This window comes from Hakea prostrata, chromosome 11, assembly GCF_041222555.1.
Source record: "Hakea prostrata isolate BN-2017 chromosome 11, UWA_Hpros_2, whole genome shotgun sequence".
In the NCBI taxonomy this organism is placed as follows: Eukaryota; Viridiplantae; Streptophyta; class Magnoliopsida; order Proteales; family Proteaceae; genus Hakea; species Hakea prostrata.
The window spans coordinates 4865784-4884413 of record NC_142610.1 but is presented as its reverse complement, the minus strand read 5'-3'; the positions used below and the strand labels follow the sequence as shown (position 1 = coordinate 4884413).

Genomic DNA, 18630 nt, shown 5'->3' with positions numbered 1-18630 from the left:
GCAGATCAACGCCCCTACCAAGGAATGAACAATCCGGCTCTACCCGTAATATCTTTTGTTTTCTATTTGAACCACACAATAAAAAGAGGGGCCTACATAGGACCCACTAAAATTTTTAACTTTTTTTTTCTTTCAATATTTACAAACGAACTCCATCACTATTATGTGATAGGAAAGCACTTGGAAAGGACATTGTTCTCCCTTTACACTGGGAGATGATCCAGACTCTTCTCACATCCTCCCATTATTCTTGTCTCCACGTCTATGCCATTTTTTGAATTGATGTTTCATTTAATGATTTATTTAAGTTGACCCATGATTTCATTAGTTGTGGATTTGATTTATCTTAAGCTGACCAATCATTTTCATTTGCAGACATCTGTTGTATTGTTACTTGAAACTTGAAAGACCTACCAAGAAAAAGACATGTTTCAATAGTGCATAGAACCAAATTTTCTTTTCTATTGGAGATGGAGGCATTATGTATATAATATAAAGTGGGGTTTTGTTACAGACTAAAAGATTTGAATTATCTGACTCATACTAAAAAGTGTTGATTTTTTACCAACTGAACCACATCTTGAGGTTTAAAAAATCATTATTGTTATCAAGTTGGGTTCAAACGGATCGGATTAGAATGTCGATTCATATCGAATACTATTTATCGAAATTAAAATCATATCCCTTATATTATACCAAATAAATGCAATAAAATAACAATATGATATAGTTAATACCGTTTAATAAGTGGTATGGTAATTATATAGATAAAATGATACAAATAAATCATACTAGACCGAATAAATATGATACAGTAATTATATATGATATGAAATGAATTTATTGAATACCATCTTAATATGATATTGTCAATACAAAATGCAATTCCATATCGATTTCACATCTTCTATAGCGTGCCAAACTTGGATTCACATCCTCTGTAATTCCTTTCCTCCTGTAATTCCCTCATACGATTGTGCCATATGGCATTTAAGTAATTCAAAGGTTACCCAACAAACTAAAATTTAAATAAAATTCAAATTTATGGATGGGTTTAAAATAAAATAAAATTTAAATTTAAATTGAATAATTGTTTGATTACTTAAATGCCACATGGCACAATCTTATGAGGGAATTACAAGAAATTGTAGGAAAATGAATTACATGGGATGTAAATCTGCCAAACTCTTTGGCCAAGTTTTGTTGCGTGATTTCATGACATTTTCGAACCTTGCTTGGGTCCTGCGCATTTATTGCGCAGGACCATCAAGCCATTCACTTTGGGCGGTGGGATCGGAATTTCAGTCGAAATTTCAATATCGACATTCCAAATTCAACAGTCGAGTAGAAATTTTGACTTGTTGATAATGCACAGAATCCAAGCTTTTTCGGACATTTTCATGCCAAGTTAAACATATATATAGACATTTATGCCAAAAAAAAAATTTACCTTTTTCTTCTAGAAAGCCAGACGTGAAGAGAACACACCTAACCGGTTAATATGGGTCAACCCTAGCGTCAAGCTTTCTATTCTTGATGGGGACGCGAACCTCACTTTCTGTTCATCTCTTCTTCAAACCTTCATCAGAGTCTTCCATTCATAAATAAACACCGGAATTCACGCCAAGGATACCTTCTTCTCCGTTAGTTCCTCTTTTTTGCCCTCTTTATCTTTCTGTTCACTACTGTTTCTTAATTTGTCTCAATGGAATACTCTCCTTCAGCACCACTTGCACCTGCACATAACCCAAAAAGTAAAAACAAAGTTTGGCTTTGTCTTTCAATTTTCTTTGGAGTTCTTGTTTTGGCGGGTCTTATCATTCTGATTCTTGCTCTTACAGTCTTCAAAGCCAAAAACCCAATCATAACTATCGAATCCGTAACTGTGGATTATCTTAAATCCTCAGTTGATCCACCTCCATCAACACATGTTTATTTGAATCTAACCCTTAAATTAGATATATCAGTTTACAACCCAAACATGGCAAGCTTTGATTACGTTGACAGTTCTGTGATATTGTATTACAATGGAAAAGTTGTAGGCAATGCTCCACTTTCAGCTGGATATATATCTTCTGGAGGAACAAAGAAGATGGTAATATTACTTACAGTAATGGCTGATCGGCTGCTGTCAGATTCCAGTTTCTATCCAGATATGCTGTCTGGTACTCTCCCTTTCACTGCTTACACAGAAATTTCAGGGAAGGTAACTGTTCTAAGTATTGTTAAGAAACATATAGTTACTCATACATCTTGTGATGTGTCACTGAATCTCCGGAGTTCAACTGTTGCCGACTCAAAGTGCACAACGAAGATTAACTAATGAAATGATGAGTTTTGGATTTGCTCGTTAGATCATGGAACGATGGAAGTCTTAGATTGATTGTTTCTAGTCATACATCTTTTGATGTTATTGAATTGTTATGTACTATTACAGTATGGAGTTCATTAGTTCTTTCTCTTTGTTTTCGCCACTATTGATTTTTGCTTTTGGCTTTTTTTGTTTTTTCAAAGAGATAGAATTCATCCAATTGCGTTTCTCTTTTCTTTTTAATCTTTCTATGCAGTCTTCTCTTTTTTTTCCTTTCCATGATATTGATGGAAGATGTAATTTTTTTTTATTTTTGGGGTGAAATTTTTTTTTATTGAATCATAGAGCTGTGAGAGACATTGAATCAGTGTTACAAGTACACCAGAAGGATTTTGGGTTTTGATCTTTTTCTCTTTATAATCACAATTGTTGAATCTCTTTTTTTTTTTGGAATGACAATTGTTGAATCTCAAACATACTCCATATTGTGATTCAAAGAATCGTACAAGAAATACCCATATGATAACAAACAAAGAACAGTGATAGACTGTAGGGCACGAGGATAGATATGAGCACCAAGAACTATTGTCAAACAGATTTTTCTCTATTTTTAGTTCTTTCGTTAAGAGTTAAAAGACCACATTTGAGCATCCAAAACAATTTAGATTTTCCGGTTTGAAATATGTTATCGTCATACCCTCATGGCTCCAAGAATTGATTCCTGGGCCAACTCACGACCGTCTGCTGGGCCTGGACCCGCCCGTTGAACTTGGCTTTCCTCAACTGAATGTCAAGTCCGGATCTGCGACCCGTCGGGGGAGCAAAAGTGCTCCCCCGACGGCTTACCACCACAAAAAACAGGGGGGCCCAGGGTGGTGATGGGAGGGTTTTTTTTTTATACTTTCAGTGGTGGGGCCCACCTTTTTTGTGGTGGAAAACCCGTCGGGGAGCACAGAGTGCTCCCTGTCGGGGTGACGATCCGGATTCCTGAATGTCGCTCCAAGAGTTCTCCTACCGAGAAGTCACCTAATAAGCACTAGCCGGATCCTGATTCATGACGGGGCAAGAATGGTCTACGTGGCAAGCCCCGTTCCTCTCCAGCTGGGTGTTTGTGTCAAAGGGTCTTACATATTCAGAAGCCTTCTCGAGCCCAGAGTTGGCAGTTCCTCAGCTTCTATCCATCAGACTCCAGCATATCGCGCAAATAGGTGCGACTGAGACATAATTATTAGATGTGACCCCTCTAACGGTTGAGGAGACTTCCTTGGCCGTGCCTTGGGCCCATAAACTGTAGAATCCATCTCCACCTTCCATCTCGAGAATTGACCATGCAAGGGTCACGAGGTCCACAACCTCTGGAGGTATGAATCCCATATATAACCCTTTTTCGCACATGAACTGGGTAAGCTCTGCACACTCCGGCTGCTACTCTTTTCAGCTTACTAACCCTTCAAAAGCATGATCTTCATCATTTCTTGGGGTCTTCACTCCTTAATGGAATCTCTGATTATTTGGCCTGAACTAACTTGATTGTTAGAGGTGGCTTCCTGTCTGCAGAGGCAGCCCACTTTCACTTTCATTTAGTCTCATGAGCAAGGGCTGGACAAGGAGCAAACCATGTGGTCAAGATCATATTTCTTGCACCAACAAAATATTATTATAAAAGATTACTACCTTCCATTCAATGGCTTCCATCTTCACCTCTGGGTGCTATGCATTTAAGCTTCTGCAATAAAGATCTCAGTTGACTCACAACTCACAAGCTTAGAACAAGAGGTCCATCGCCGAAAACCATGACCAACAATAAAAGCAAGACCGGTGAAATCTTATCTGGACAGGACAATTTAATGACGACATGATTACCTGTGGAAAACCGTGGAAGACGAGGTATTCTAGAACGAAAAAACGAACCCACTACAGTCGCACACGGCACATCATCCACTACACAACACGTTGGGCAGTTTATAGCTATCAAAATCTTAACGTGGTAGATACAACGCACTCCAGAATTGCATTGGATGCACGCTGCTGCTTCCAAGCAAATCCATCCATAACAAGCTTCACCGATGACGAGAGAATAGGAATTCAACTCTCTATTTGACATTTCACCGCCGTCGTTTTGGAATTCAACTCTCATTTTTTCCTTCTTTTTTTTTTTTGGTGGAAAAACTGATAGTTTTATGGGGCAGGACCTCTACAGATATTGAATTCAACTCTCATTTCTTCACCAAGGAGTGTAAATTATTACGAATATTACCAATCAAGCAACCATCTGATAGAACTTGAATGTCGGGCCCCGATTAGATCACCATCTGGTTGAAAGGAGTCTCTCTTTGCAATGCCATCAACATGAAAACGATTAGGCATGGTTTTTTTTTTATTATTTTGTTAATTCTTGACTCGCCCACAAATTAAAAAAAACATGACAGAGGGATCCGAGTCCACTAAAAAAAACGCTGACACAAGGCAACACCAAATCACATACTCAGCCCCAGATGGACCAAAATTCCTATAATTAGCACCGCACTGATGCAGACGCTGCCCCCAAAAAATAGCAAACTATAAGAAACCAATGCAGACCCATGATGCACAAGCTTTTTAAAGAATACAGAAATACGAGTCGAAATAGCAAAAGGGCTTAAAGTCTTTAACCAAGCCACGAAACTTGCAACATCACAAGCCAAACGAAAGTATTTCTCGGCACACGCCAGAGTTGAATATAGTTAGTACATATATGTGTTCTATCGAAATCTAAAATAGGGGGGCAGACCCAGAACCAGACCCATGACTCAAAGCCAATAAGTTATGGAAAAAACAGAGCTACAAACATCATCAACACAAACCCCCGAAATCCTTTCTACGCAGAGCATAATGAATAAGCAGTGAGCAGCAAGGGTTGTTGGTTGTTGTCTCATCCCGCAATTTTCCTGGAGTAACTTCTCCCAGATGAAATCTCATTTGATCGCCCAACAAGCAGACTAGAGTGTCCGGACGACCATCCTCCAGCCTTCATAGGAGGTGGTTGCTGCTGCCTTGCAGCCACCCTGCCAGCAGAGCCCAAGGTAACCTGTGCCAGCTTCTCTGTTGTATCAGATACCCCACGTGCTGTCCGCCCTGTATCAATGGATGCTGCAAATCGATACAACACCAAATCAGTAAGTAATACTGCTACCAAAATGTCTTTTGGAATCAACAGAAGCTTGATCACTTCAGTGACATCATCACTGCTCCAGCATATCAATTTAGAAGCACATTCTCACATTGACAACTTGATCCAGCATAAATATACAAACAATCACTAGAACCTGTTCTAGCCATTATTTTCCACTTCAAAGACCTTAAAATGATGCAACAATATCTCATCAAATGAAAAAAAATAAAATAAGAAAAATAATTTCGAGACTCGGGAGCTCACATGGACTGTTCCTTGCTGGTGGCCGATACCTTGGTTGTTTGGCACAACTATTGATAGATTTGTTGGTCTTACTGGATTCCTAATGTTGAAAGAAACGGATGACAAGTCAAGACTATATTCCAAAATCAATATCATGGAAAAGCAATGATGATCTATCAAATCTAGACGTCTTACCAGGTTATCCGTTTCCAGCTTCCTCTGAGGACCTGCTTCAACCATTACAACGAGATAAGAAATTACATAGAAGATGATCAAAGACAATTTCGGAAAGAGAGAGTGAAGAAAAAGTAGTCAAAAGTGAATGCCCCAACCCCTTAATTGTGCAACCAGTAAAAGCTAAAATTAGTAAGCATTGCAGGAGTAACTAAACCCAAAAATCAGGTCAGTCAATACTTGACAACTCTATCCAAATGGATAGATTTGTCATCATCTTGAAAGCAAAGGAACTAATCACACTTTTAAAAGCTCAATCAGGTACATCAGATATTAATACATTTACTACAGGAAAAAATCATCTGGAAGTGGGACTCATTAATACAGGCAAGTCTTTAGGAATATTAATTGTGATGCTCATAATACCAGAGAAGGGGAACTCATTCATAAACGCCACGTAGGATTTAAGCCCATACTCCAGATTGTAATTTTTTCCCTTGGAGTTGATGAAGAATATCAAATATAGCAATTTTGAAAAAGAAAACACTCCTCCAGCAAAGGTAGCAAACTCTATTGAAGTTCACTGATATCCAAGAATTTCAAATCACCTGTCCCTAAAGAAGGATGCACTCTAGCAGACGAGAAATTGCTTGCAGGCTTCGTTCCATATAACGTTCCAGAATATCTCTTGGCACTCTTTTGCTCGAGAGCACCCCTTACACCTATGGGAAAAGACATATGAGTAAATATCCCTAACCTAAAGAAGAGATGATGTGATGGAAACCAGAACAGAAGAATAAGAAGGAAGAATAGAAAGGGATACAGGTGGGGGAGTTTTTTTATACCAGATGGTGTTGTCCTAGGAGCTCCAGCTCTTGTGCGAAGGGATGGAGGAACATAAAAGCAACTCTGCAAATTCACATCATAGTCACAAAGTATCTTCAGTATAATGAAAAGAGGGACTTCCAACTGCAACAAATCCCAGAAGAACAAGAGACACTACATTGGTTCACAGAAAGCATAGTCACCTGAAAAAAAGGATGTTGAAGGGCCTCTGCTGCTGTTGGTCTCTTTCTAGGGTCCCATGAACAAAGTGACTGCAAATTCAAAATGAAATGCAACAATCAGCTGACTTGTAGACAACAACAATAACAATAATTAAAGTACCAGAGCATTTTCTCCCCTCTCATTCAATTTCTAACTTTATACTTACAGCTATGAGGTCAATTGCATCCTCACTTGCAGAAGGTATGAGAACAGAGAGATGAACACTGGCAAACTGCAACATCAAATTTGATGATTAAACTCTAAAAATTAGCATCTATCACCATAACTATCATAAAGGCCAAAAAAGAAAATTCTTATAGACAACCCAGGAGTGTGTAACGAATCCACAAACCAACCCAGTCAGGATTGCCTGATCTGAATCAGAACAGTCATTTGCAGTTCCAACGATAAACATTCTCAGACTTTTCCAGAAATCCCCAGACCAGCAAGCATTTAACCATGTCTCAATCAACGTCAATGACATTGAATATTAAAGAAAACAGGGTATACCATCTCCAGCTAACATCCACAATTGAGTAAACCTTTGGGCCTTGAACTTCTCCCTACACAGTAAAATCTAGTTCGTACGAGATGTTGCACTTCTACGGTACAAAATCTCTCTTTTTCAGGGATTCTTTCTACGGCAGGATAATGCTATCAGTTCTAATATAAAAAGACATTAAATCTATAGGAAAAAAACTTCATAAAAGGAACAATTGGTTCTTTACTTGAATTAGATTAAGGCTTTAATATTGAATTGTAATTATCATCTCAATAGAATATGTAGTTTCAGAAGTTCTACTGTTTATAATTAAATGAGACAAACAGATGTAAGAATATAAAAATAATGACCTGGGGAAATTGATATTTAATGGCATTTGCAAGTTGAAGTCCATGTGCCCACGAAGTCTGATCAGGGTTGCCAATCACACTACATATCTTGTAAATCTCATCTGCTTCACTGCAGGAGAAAATCCAACCAGATAATTCCATTGATAAGCACAATATGTAACAAGAAATACACTATAATAGATCAAATAACACTTCCTAGAGAAATATAAACCCCCCAAAAAAGTCAAGGGCTTTGATGAACTAAAACCAAACGTTTGGTAGTGCTAAAATATGCACTCATTAAAACTAATTTATGCATATGTTTTTGATCTTGAGACCAGAGAATTCACCCTCCATAGTTCAATAATGATACTAGATGACTTTCAAGAAAATATCCATAATCAGCACACCGGAGCAGTCATCGATAGTGTTCCTTTAAAACTCATGCAAAACCAACACCTCCTAAACCAGACCACCTCCCCAGAAAAGAATAGTAGGAAAAGAAAAAGTGACTAAAACCACAAAAGAATGGATACCTTGCACCAGGAAACAGAGGCCGTAGAGTGAACAACTCAGCCATAATAGCACCCATTGCCCACATATCTGAAAATACCACCAAAAAAGTAAGCCAACACTAGCAAAATTTTATCATTGCATTAAATATAATTGACAGCTATAATTCACTGACCAACAGCAGAATCATATATTGATGACTGCAACAGAACTTCGGGGGCTCGGTACCTAAAAAAACCACATCAATTCAGTTATGCTAAAGGATTAACAATAGTTAATGAATCTGTAACTCCTTCAGGCTACTGACCAACGAGTAGAGACATATTCCGTATATGGTGGCTGAGAACAGATTTCCCGAGCAAGACCAAAATCGGCAACTTTAATTATGTCTTTTGTAACCAGCAAGTTCTCTGCAAAGTATCCACATGTAGGTTATGGGCCTGGAGTTAGTTATTAAGCTAAAGACATTATTTTCATTTATGTAATAAGAAAAATGGTAAGGCCATATAGTTGATCATAAAATTCAGTTAATGATGCAGGCAGCCATCAATAGAAATCTGTTGAAGATCTTTCATCCAAAATAGGATCCCAGGTGCATGACAATCTCATTGCTTTCGATAAAGAGGGGGGAGGGGCTACCTTCTTATATTTGTACATTTAGGATCCAACTTGCATCATGAGTAATAATAGGAACTGAACCATTATGGCAAGGAGAAGTTTGATACAAAGGGAGAAGAAGAGGTAGAAATCGGAAGAGAAATATCGTTTGATTTGTAGATCTTCAGAAAAAGAAATAAGCAAAAGTAGTGTGGTTGACTGAGAAATGGGAAATTCATAGGAAAATACAATTCCAACCGCGTAATAGAGCACCTACACATCTTCATCAATGTTGTTTTTCGACTGAAAGACTGAGAGCTAATTATCGAGACATTGGGTTATGGGGGCACATACTTTTTGACATGGTTTTCACGAATGTTTGTTGCCAGCAGCAGCCACAAAAGACAAAACACTATATAACAGTACTTGCACAAATAAAATAAGGTTCTGGAAAATGTGACAGAGTAGAGAGAGATGAAGACCTTAAAGATTCATACCTAAAATGCTAAAGATATATCAGATATGAAATTGTTTATTATTGTCAGTATAAAAATGCAAGGACTAGTGACATCTCATTTTCAAAAACAAAAAAGAGCTTCGAGAAAGGTTCATACCTAAAATGCTAAAGATATATCAGATATGAAATCGTTTATTATTGTCAGTATAAAAATGCAAGGACTAGTGACATCTCATTTTCAAAAACATAAAAGAGCTTCGAGAAAGGTTCATACCTAAAATGCTAAAAATATATCAGATATGTTAGTATAAAAAAACAAGGATCAGTGACATCATTTTCAATAACATAAAAGAGCCTCAAAATGGTTCATACCAAAAACACTAAAAACATATCAGATATGTAGTTTCTAATTGTTGGTATAAAAAATAAAAGGAATTAGTCACATATCATTTTAAAAAACATAAAAGAGCATAGAGAACAGGGACGGCATTCATTAATGGAAGATAAAATACAAATCCATGATATGCATTCATATTTTCCAAATGGCAGATTGGATGGGATTGAATTTTTGTGAACTTCTATATTTTCTAAATGGCATATTGGATGGAATTGAAACTTAGTGGACACATAGACCACATACTTCAGTGGAATTGTCTTAATGGAAACAAAACCTACCTCGAGCTTTATTGCATTGGCATGCTTTTTATTAAGCTTAACTTTATTGGATTACTGCCTCAACATCTAAGCCACAAACCAAGAAATCGAAAGATTCAAAAATAGTTCTTTTTCAGTCGAGAAACTGAAATGTATTGATTGCATCAACTAAAATAACTTCAAAAAGGCAAATTGAAAGTCAGACTTGTAAGCATATCCGTACTCTAGAAGGCACCCAGAGACAAGGATAGAGTGGGGCATGCGAAGAAAGGGAATCACTAGTAACGCATAGGGGATCAACCAGACTACCTTACAAGGGAAACTCCCTGCCCATTCCCAATCCAGTGGAGTAGAATACCCACTTTAAAAGAATGAAGATAAACAAGGTATAAGGTTTAGTAGTCGTTTTACTCCCATTAAAGCGAACAGACGATAAATATAACAGCTTAAGAGCAGCTGGAAATGCCGGTTAGAAAAGAGAAGATGTTCCATAAACTAGTATTCTAAGTCCATACCAGACTTGGTATGACTGATTCTGCATGCTTCACATGAGTTGAAAATGAGAGCTAGTGAAAAAGGAGCAAGTGAAGTTGACTTATGGAGAGCTAGTAACAGAGAATGCATTGATGTAGCTCAGAAAAACAAGAAAACCAACAAGAAGTCAACAACCAGATTATCAAATGGGACCAAGGATAGATTAGTATCCATAAGTTTGAAATCTACTGGTTTGTGTGAGCCTCGGCATTTATATTTTTAAATTTACTCTCGAGAAATGCCAACCCTATATACCCAAATTTTTAGGATATAAGTCCTACAATAGATTCAAAGTTGGTTTCCGGCTTTTGTCCATATCACCTTCCCATATGGCACAAAAATAGGTGCACTGGGCCATATATTCTTCCTTTATCCACTAGAACAAAGTGCTACTACAGAAACAACTGACCATCCATAGGAACATAAGCTTAAAAAGACACTGGCACGTAATTCATCAGGGAAAAACGAACATCGACCACAGTTCCATCTAATGGAAATGTGGCAGCATAGGATTCTTCAGAATCCCACCCCCCCAACCAACCCCTAAAAATATAAGGAAATGAAAAGCAAACAAGGTCCTTTAACAACCAATTCCTAATAGAACTTCAGATTTTTCTTTAAGGAGAGATTCAAACAAAAGATTCATCTATCTTTTTCTTTTTCATTGGGGTGAAAGAGAGGTGGAGGCACCAGTCAGGACCATGTAAGATCTAAGAGCATGTAGCAAAAGCAGAGTCTTATATTCACTTTATAGAGATGCAGAAGCAGTGAAGATTAATTTGCATTGTCTTACAAGGGAAAAGCCCAAGCACAAAGATGTCATACCAGGCTTCAGGTCCCGATGAAAATAACCACGCTGGTGCATATAAGCAAGAGCTTGAAATACTTGAAAGCACCAGTTGCGGACTTCGGCTTCGGAGAAGAGCTTTCCCCTATCTTTCATTAGTTGATATAGGTTGCATTCCTGAAAAACATAAAATTAGATTATGCATCTTACCATATGTAGCAAAATACGAATACAAGCACACCAGGATTTCTAAACTTACCATGTATTCAAACACAAAGTACAAGATGTCACTTTCTCTAATGACTTCCTTCAGCTTCACAATGTTGGGATGGTTCATCTTCCGCAGTGACTGCAAAAACAATGAGAATACCCTTATTCTTAGATAAAAACTTGAATTACATAACGACGGCCTCAGGGTGAAGAACGAGCTGCAATACCTTAACTTCCCTAAGATTTATGCACTCCTCCCAAGAGTAGTATTTTCTCTTCATCTTTTTGATTGCAACCTTCGACACACACAGAGAGAGAAAGAGAGCATTAGAACAACATGCCAAGGGAAACAGGGGCATAAGCAACAAACACTTCCAACACCAAGGAAATTACACATACAACTTCACCAGACTGCTTATTTATAGCCCGCCAGACACTCCCAAATGTTCCATCACCAACTTCTTTTATTATCTTGTACCTGGCACAGCCAAATTTATTACCAAATGTCTTCACAAAATAAATAGAATTCAGTACTCAGTACAAATTCCAAGACAAGAAAAACCTTACCGGTCCATTTTTTTTTCAGGGAACAATAGAACGTTTGAAAAGCTTGTCCCTCCTCTTATTATTATTTAATAAAAGAATGTAGGATCGATCAGCGAAATTGTGTCATTTCATTTGACAGACTGTAATATCGAAACAGATCTCCGCGTATGCAATTGAATATAAACAAGCTCTTATGCAAATCCACAGTCAATAGTGACTTCAAATATGCATCAGCACAAGACCAATATCCTTCCGATGGACAGTCTTCCAAGGCTTAGTATCAACAAACTCCAAGATCATTGCTTCAGATCTGCAGATATAGATGGACGGCAAGGAAAATCGAATATGGCAAAGCATCTTGAATTCCAAAGTCATCCAAAGAGTAATTTCTCTGAAGTACCCATTCAGCCAAGTCTACCAGAACTTTTAAATCTCCTCTCTATAGAACTAGCAACCAGGATTCTCAATCACCAGACAGCTTGCCACGCCAGCCCAGGATAAACCAAGAACATATAACTAAAATTTAATAGCCTGCATTGATTGGAAGGAACAGAAATTATCTACTAGAAACTATCTATAAAACTTCCAGTCATTTACTTGAAGACTTCAGCCCTGTGATGCAAGCACACAAACAAACAAAAATTAGTATTTGCAAGGGGAACAACATTTTTACATTACACACCAGTTCTGAAATACCAAGAAGTTGCATCATACCCCACAAGATGTTTCACGAAAGACTTCATGCTCAAGCTGTGTTGGTAATGCACTGTTAAGCAATACAACTTAATTTAGAAACTAGTCCAGGCCGACATTCATTAAGCAATTTAATATTAACACGGGACTTACTTGTATAACAGCAATACAGGTCCAACACAAATTTCAGAAAAAATTTGCATCAGGCCTCCTATATTGATCATTTATTTTCAGCCAGCCACTAAGTGCAGTTGACGAAGGAAACAAGAAGGAATTCTCCAAGGATGCAAAACCTCCGATTGGGAACCGTCTGTATTGACAATAAGCAATACTGGAAGCACTTTGACCAGAAGTACACATGCTCCATACCTCAAGGGATAACCTTAAGCACTTCAGATCACACTCAGAAAACACCTGACAGGACAAATACATATTAATACGTCAAAGAGCAATTAAGTAAAACAAACTTTAAATGTGCAAAGATAAGTAGCAAACACTGTTCAAACCAAGCATAAGATAGAAACAGAAGTCTCATGGAAGATAGAACTCACACCTTTCATATCAACTATCCATTAATAGTCACACATGTTTCACATAAGTTAACACAAACGCAGAGAAACCCTGGCCCCAAACACACACATACAAGTATCCACCCCCAAAAAATTGTTCACTGAATTAAAAATCACTAAAAAGCAATGAAGCTTGTAATGCAAATAGCAAACAGTGTAAAAACCAAGGAAACAGAGAGACAGAAAAACTATCAACATCGTCCTAGTAAAACATGTAGTAATAAGAAATTAACTATTTCAAATAGTATACAATCAAGAACCATATGGAGAAAAAAAATACTGCTGCAAAAAACATGTGAAAAGGTCTAAGAGGTGTGGCATCAAAAGAGGTAGGCAGAACCAATCCAAATGAAGAAAAATACACCATACGGGGATCAAATCCTAAAATAAGAGTTGCGGAACCACCAAGAGTCGGATTTAAAACAATAATAATAATCCAAAGTTGAGAATTTCTAATGAAACCCCGAAGTGTAAAATCCAATATTCACATGGCCATCAAACCGAGTTAAAATATCCACAGAGATACGTTAATGAAAATTTTTCAGGGCCAGGCCTCTTACCAAGCAAAGATTCTATTGAAGTAATAAATAAAAAATCCAACTGAAACCCTAGCATCGAAAAATGCACCAAAAGGTAACATTGGGAGTTTTGGCCATCAGAAGCAAAAGCATAAATCTCCTACAAAGGAAGCGCAAACTATCCAACCTAGTTGAAAGAAGCCCTAATAAACATAAAAAATCCACGAAGCCCCCCATTATTTCTGAGGAAGATAACCAATCCATCACATTCAAATGCTCTCAAAGATTCAGCAGAACAATATGACCAACGCAAGCCCCCCCGATGATACCCGATTCCCAATTGCCAATATTCCTAAATCCTATAACAAAAGACTACCGTACCCAGATCTAAACATTCCTCCCGTTTCCCTCCATGAACGATGAAATCCTTTAACAATATAACTCACGTCAAAAGAAATACCCTAAAAGTAAGAAACCATAATTTCTGACTTCCGACAAATAACACAAACAGCTCTCTCTCCCTCTCTCTCTATTCGATACAAGGAAACCTATAGCAGGATCCGAGCTCGCTTACATATACAATCTGTCGATGAGGAAATTGAATAAAAGAACATCGGATTACAAAGAACAAATCGAACAAACAAAGAGCGAAAACATCAAATCAGATCAGATCGTTAAGAAAACCGAAAGAAAAAACCTAAACAATCAAAGATCGATGATGAATTACCTCTACGCCTAACGGCATAACCTCTCCCTCGCCTCGTAAGGGCAAAGGTTGAATCCAGAGCTTCTCTCCTTCTGTCCGCAACCGAAGAAAAGTACCGCAATTCCGTACCCTTTCGAAGGAAGAAACCTAAATTGGAATGAGAGAACCAAGATATGAACGAGGAATAATAACCCGCGACCTTCTGGTGCCGATATTTATCACTTGAGAGAGAATCCCCTACTTCGCAGGAGTGTTTTAATATAACTCAAAAACTTTAGGTTTTGTAAAGACCGTTGGATTATTGATATTTTAACTTTTGTTTGTTGCGGTATGGTGGATACAAATCGTCAAAGAACTCCACAACAATCCAAAAACTATTCTGGGCCCTACCTATTGTGGGCTCACGTGGCCCATGTGGCCCATGTGAGGTTGCTATGTCATTTGGTCGAGGGTTGGTAGCGGGCACAACGTGTTTTTCCTTTTTTTCCTTTAAAAAAGAGGAGTGGGTTTTTTTTTTTTTTTTTTTTTAAGGGAAAATAATTTTCCTTGATTTTACCTATTCCAAACTTGAAAATGAATTGGAACTTTCCAAGTTTGAATGAGACTGTTTCTTTCATTTTTTTTGACTAGGCCAGGCCAGGAGGAGGAGGAAAATGTGGTAAGGACGGAGGTTCGAACACTTGTTTCATATGTCTATTGCTATTTTTTGTTGTTTTTGTTCAAATAATTGATTTATTGGACAAATTTTTCTAATTTTTTCTATCTTTATTATTTTCTCTTTTCTGGTAAATTTTTGTTTTACTCTCTTTTCAAAGGGAAGAAAATTTTTAAATGAATTAATTCTTTTTAATTGAGTTTCATTTTGGACTAGTTTATATGCATCTCAACTACATTCTTCGGGTATGGTTTTTTTTTTTTTTGTAATCCATTCTTCGGGTATGGTTGTATAATTATTTATATGTACATCACATGACTTTGCCCCTGGCCCCTAATATATTCAAACTCTTACTTTTGTATTTTAAGGTGTTTGTCTTTATCAACCAAATCAATCCCTTGAGTTCTAATTTAAATATGAAATTTCACCTCTAATTTTAACAAGATTCAAATTATAATTTTTAGATTTTTTTTTTTTTTTTTTTTTGCCACAGGTATCTTTTGCATCCTAATATTTTATGGCCTGTTTGGTTATGTGAGTCTAGAAATTTCAAATATCTAGAGATTTTAAATCTATAAATTTTATAGATTTCAAATCTGTGGAGTCATAATTCACAAAATTAACTGTTTGGTTGTGTAATAAAATATGTGAATTCATCTTAAAAATTATTTGGTCGACGTGATTTTGTGAATACGCAAATATTTAGCTTTTTTATAGTAGCAATGAAATCTCTGGATTTCATCACATACCCATAAATCTATAAATTTACGTTTTTAGTGTAAAAAGATGAATCTCTAGATTTCATGGATCCAGAGATTTTCACAACCAAACGGGTATAAATCTCAAATTAATGAATCAAGAGATTTGAAATCTCTAGATTCATGTAACCAAACAGACCCTTAAACATGAAATTTGAAATTTAGTGGGTGGCTCTACCATTAAAATCATATTTGTTCGATTTATAAAATGCCAAATAATGCAATCTAAATGCCACGTAGTCATAAACAGAGATTCTATAGGCACCAATACCAAATAATGCTCAAATTCCCTACATCCAAACCAAATAAAAGCTTGGTTCAGTGCCTCAATCATTGAATTCTATGGTTTTCCTTTCTTGGAACGAACATGAGAAAAACAATGCTATCACAACAACACCTACTTCTAGTTTACCAAAAAACAATGCCTACTTCTACAACCTACCTCTACCACACAGTCCATACCAACAACACTTTCATTAAAATGTCACTTTAAGATATAAAATATAGCCTCCAACCACTCAACTCATGCTTTCCAACCCCTCAATATGAATAGACATTGACTTGGTTTCCATTTTGTATGCCAATAAAATAAAATGCAATTTCCTAAATCTTTTTAGCATTCATGATTCTTTATTTTTGGTTTTTATAGTTTTTAATTTCTTAACTTTTTCACCTTATATATGTATCAAGGGAAAACTTTGTTTATCATTAAATCAAATATGTGGGTGTGCTTCTAGCACATTGGGTGGCAACCCCTATTTAGATGCATAAAGTTCAAGAAGGTCTGTTGTTCAATCTGCCATTCCCTCCACACCTTTCTATTCCCCTCTCTCATCTCCTTCAGACCTGTGGGCCCCAGTCACTATGAATGGTGTAAAAAATGACCAAAATAATAAATAAATCAAATGTTGTATTTACATATTGTTTGATATATCATCAATTTTTGTTTCCATACTTGTCGATGTCGCAACCCTCTCCCCCTTATTGCATGTAGCAACAAAGAGAGAAATATATGGATAGTTGGTATTGGTTAGGGTGGTTGTAGTATGTACAATTAGGGTGAATTGGGGTATCATATTGACTTTCACAGTTCCCATAAGAATTATCGAAAGTGATGCTATGAAATTATGAAATTCTATCTTCCCCAAAGCTATGCAAGGTAGCACTTCTTAAATAAAACTCCACCCTTTTTCCTTATGTGAATGGGAGGCTTGTTGGTCATGGGTTGGCAGTGTAAGACTTCTGGCTATTTTATTTAAGTTAGATATAAGCTAGATTGAAAATACTTTTTTTTTTTTTTAAATATCTGGTCCAATGTGCCATATCGCACCATAATTGTTTAATTATTTAATTATTCATGAGTTGAAATTAATTGCATAATTTGGATGAATATAAATTAAATTTAAGTATTTAAAAAAATTTTGTGGGGCAACCTAGGTAGGTGATCTTGAGAGTGTTAAGGTGAAGAATTGAGAGTTTGTTATATCCTACTTACTTTTTGCATACAATAGTCTCTTATTTGCAGATGTACATCGAAGACCAGGGGTGGACCTATGAAGGGGCCGGAGGGGGCCATGCCCCCCCCCCGGAATTTTTAAAATTTTATGCATATTCATTTAATTCCTTTAATTTTTTCGATTTTTTCTCTTCCCACATGTGAAATGTCACTATTTAGCCCCCCAAATATTGTGAACAATTTTTAAAGGTAAAATGATGGGTATAAATGTCATTCCTAATAAAATACTAATTCATTAATCCCTATTTATTCTCCCTCTCTTCTCTCTCATCTTTTCTTCCTATTTATTCTCTTCTATTTCTATAAACGTGGGTTAAAGGAAATTTTTGAAAAAAATTATTATTAGATATTCAAAAATCAAAATGTTATTTATAATTAAAAACTAACTCTTCAATCCTTATTTATTTATTCTCCTATCTCCTCTCTCCTCTATTCTCTTTTTTTCCTATTTATTCTCTTCCCTTTCTATAAGCGTCGTGGCTTAAGAAAATTTGGAAAAAAATCTACTCCACAATTAGGTTTCTTTCTCTTTCTCAATTTATTTATTGTTTCTCTTTCTCTCTTTTCTTTTTTTGTTATTCTTTTTAATTTAATTTTATATTCTATGTTTCTTTATTTCTTTTGCAATTTTTGTTATTTGATTTTGTATTGTGAATAAAATATCTATAGTTAGTAGGTAACTAACTACCATTGATTTGCATCTCTTACCTAAAAAAAAAAATTTGGTTATCAAAGAAAATTTTGGTTTGCATTTAACTTTTTATGGTTGAAGTCATGTGTATATATTTTTTATATCGTTGCTTTAATTTTACCTATATTTTGTCGGAAAAAAAAATATCATTATCAATAATTTATCATTTTTTTTAAATATGTGTGGGCCCCACAAAATATATGTGGGTTTATTCTTTAATTTAATAAAATAGTTTAGAGGTGAGACCCCAAATGGAAAGGTTATCTGGCTATCATTCTTTGCCCCCCCCCACTATTGCATCCTGGGTCCGCCACTGTCGAAGACTAATTGCATATCATACATTGTAAACTTTAAGATAGTGCATAAATTTTAAAAATTCATGCACCACCTAATCCTCAAACACACATGTTCAAGACAGATGATGGTTTTATAGAATTTTGTATATCCCTTAGGGGTCTAGCCCCAACAA

At 36.4% G+C, this 18630-nt stretch overlaps 2 protein-coding genes across 2 annotated transcripts; one reads left to right on the top strand and one right to left on the bottom strand.

Annotated features, from left to right (window-relative positions):
* Positions 1–1541: 1541 nt before the first annotated feature.
* Positions 1542–2531, top strand: LOC148999692 (late embryogenesis abundant protein At1g64065-like). Its single transcript, XM_089140672.1, has one exon. The coding sequence runs from the start codon at positions 1706–1708 to the stop codon at positions 2321–2323; it is 618 nt and encodes a 205-aa protein (XP_088996798.1). The 5' UTR covers positions 1542–1705; the 3' UTR covers positions 2324–2531.
* A 2212-nt stretch (positions 2532–4743) lies between these two features.
* LOC148999691 (Protein kinase superfamily protein) lies at positions 4744–14749 on the bottom strand. The gene is made up of 19 exons (XM_089139581.1): positions 14563–14749; positions 12902–13162; positions 12770–12821; positions 12077–12667; positions 11909–11987; positions 11737–11805; positions 11559–11648; positions 11338–11476; positions 8578–8680; positions 8446–8498; positions 8294–8360; positions 7779–7887; positions 7093–7158; positions 6908–6976; positions 6725–6788; positions 6488–6601; positions 5901–5932; positions 5727–5805; positions 4744–5440 (listed from the first exon to the last, which is right to left on the bottom strand). Exons 4-19 carry the CDS (start codon positions 12082–12084, stop codon positions 5223–5225), a joined length of 1359 nt encoding a protein of 452 aa, XP_088995707.1. The 5' UTR covers positions 12085–12667; positions 12770–12821; positions 12902–13162; positions 14563–14749; the 3' UTR covers positions 4744–5222.
* Positions 14750–18630: the final 3881 nt, after the last annotated feature.

Excerpts from the sequence above, each read along its gene's own strand:
- LOC148999692 (XM_089140672.1), top strand. The coding sequence starts at position 1,706 with ATGGAATACTCTCCTTCAGCACCACTTGCACCTGCACATAACCCAAAA.
- LOC148999691 (XM_089139581.1), bottom strand. Across the intron at positions 6,602-6,724 it reads TCCTAGGACAACACCATCTG|GTGTAAGGGGTGCTCTCGAG; the intron begins GTATAAAAAAAC and ends CTTTTCCCATAG. Across the intron at positions 5,441-5,726 it reads ACCAGCAAGGAACAGTCCAT|CATCCATTGATACAGGGCGG; the intron begins GTGAGCTCCCGA and ends ATCGATTTGCAG.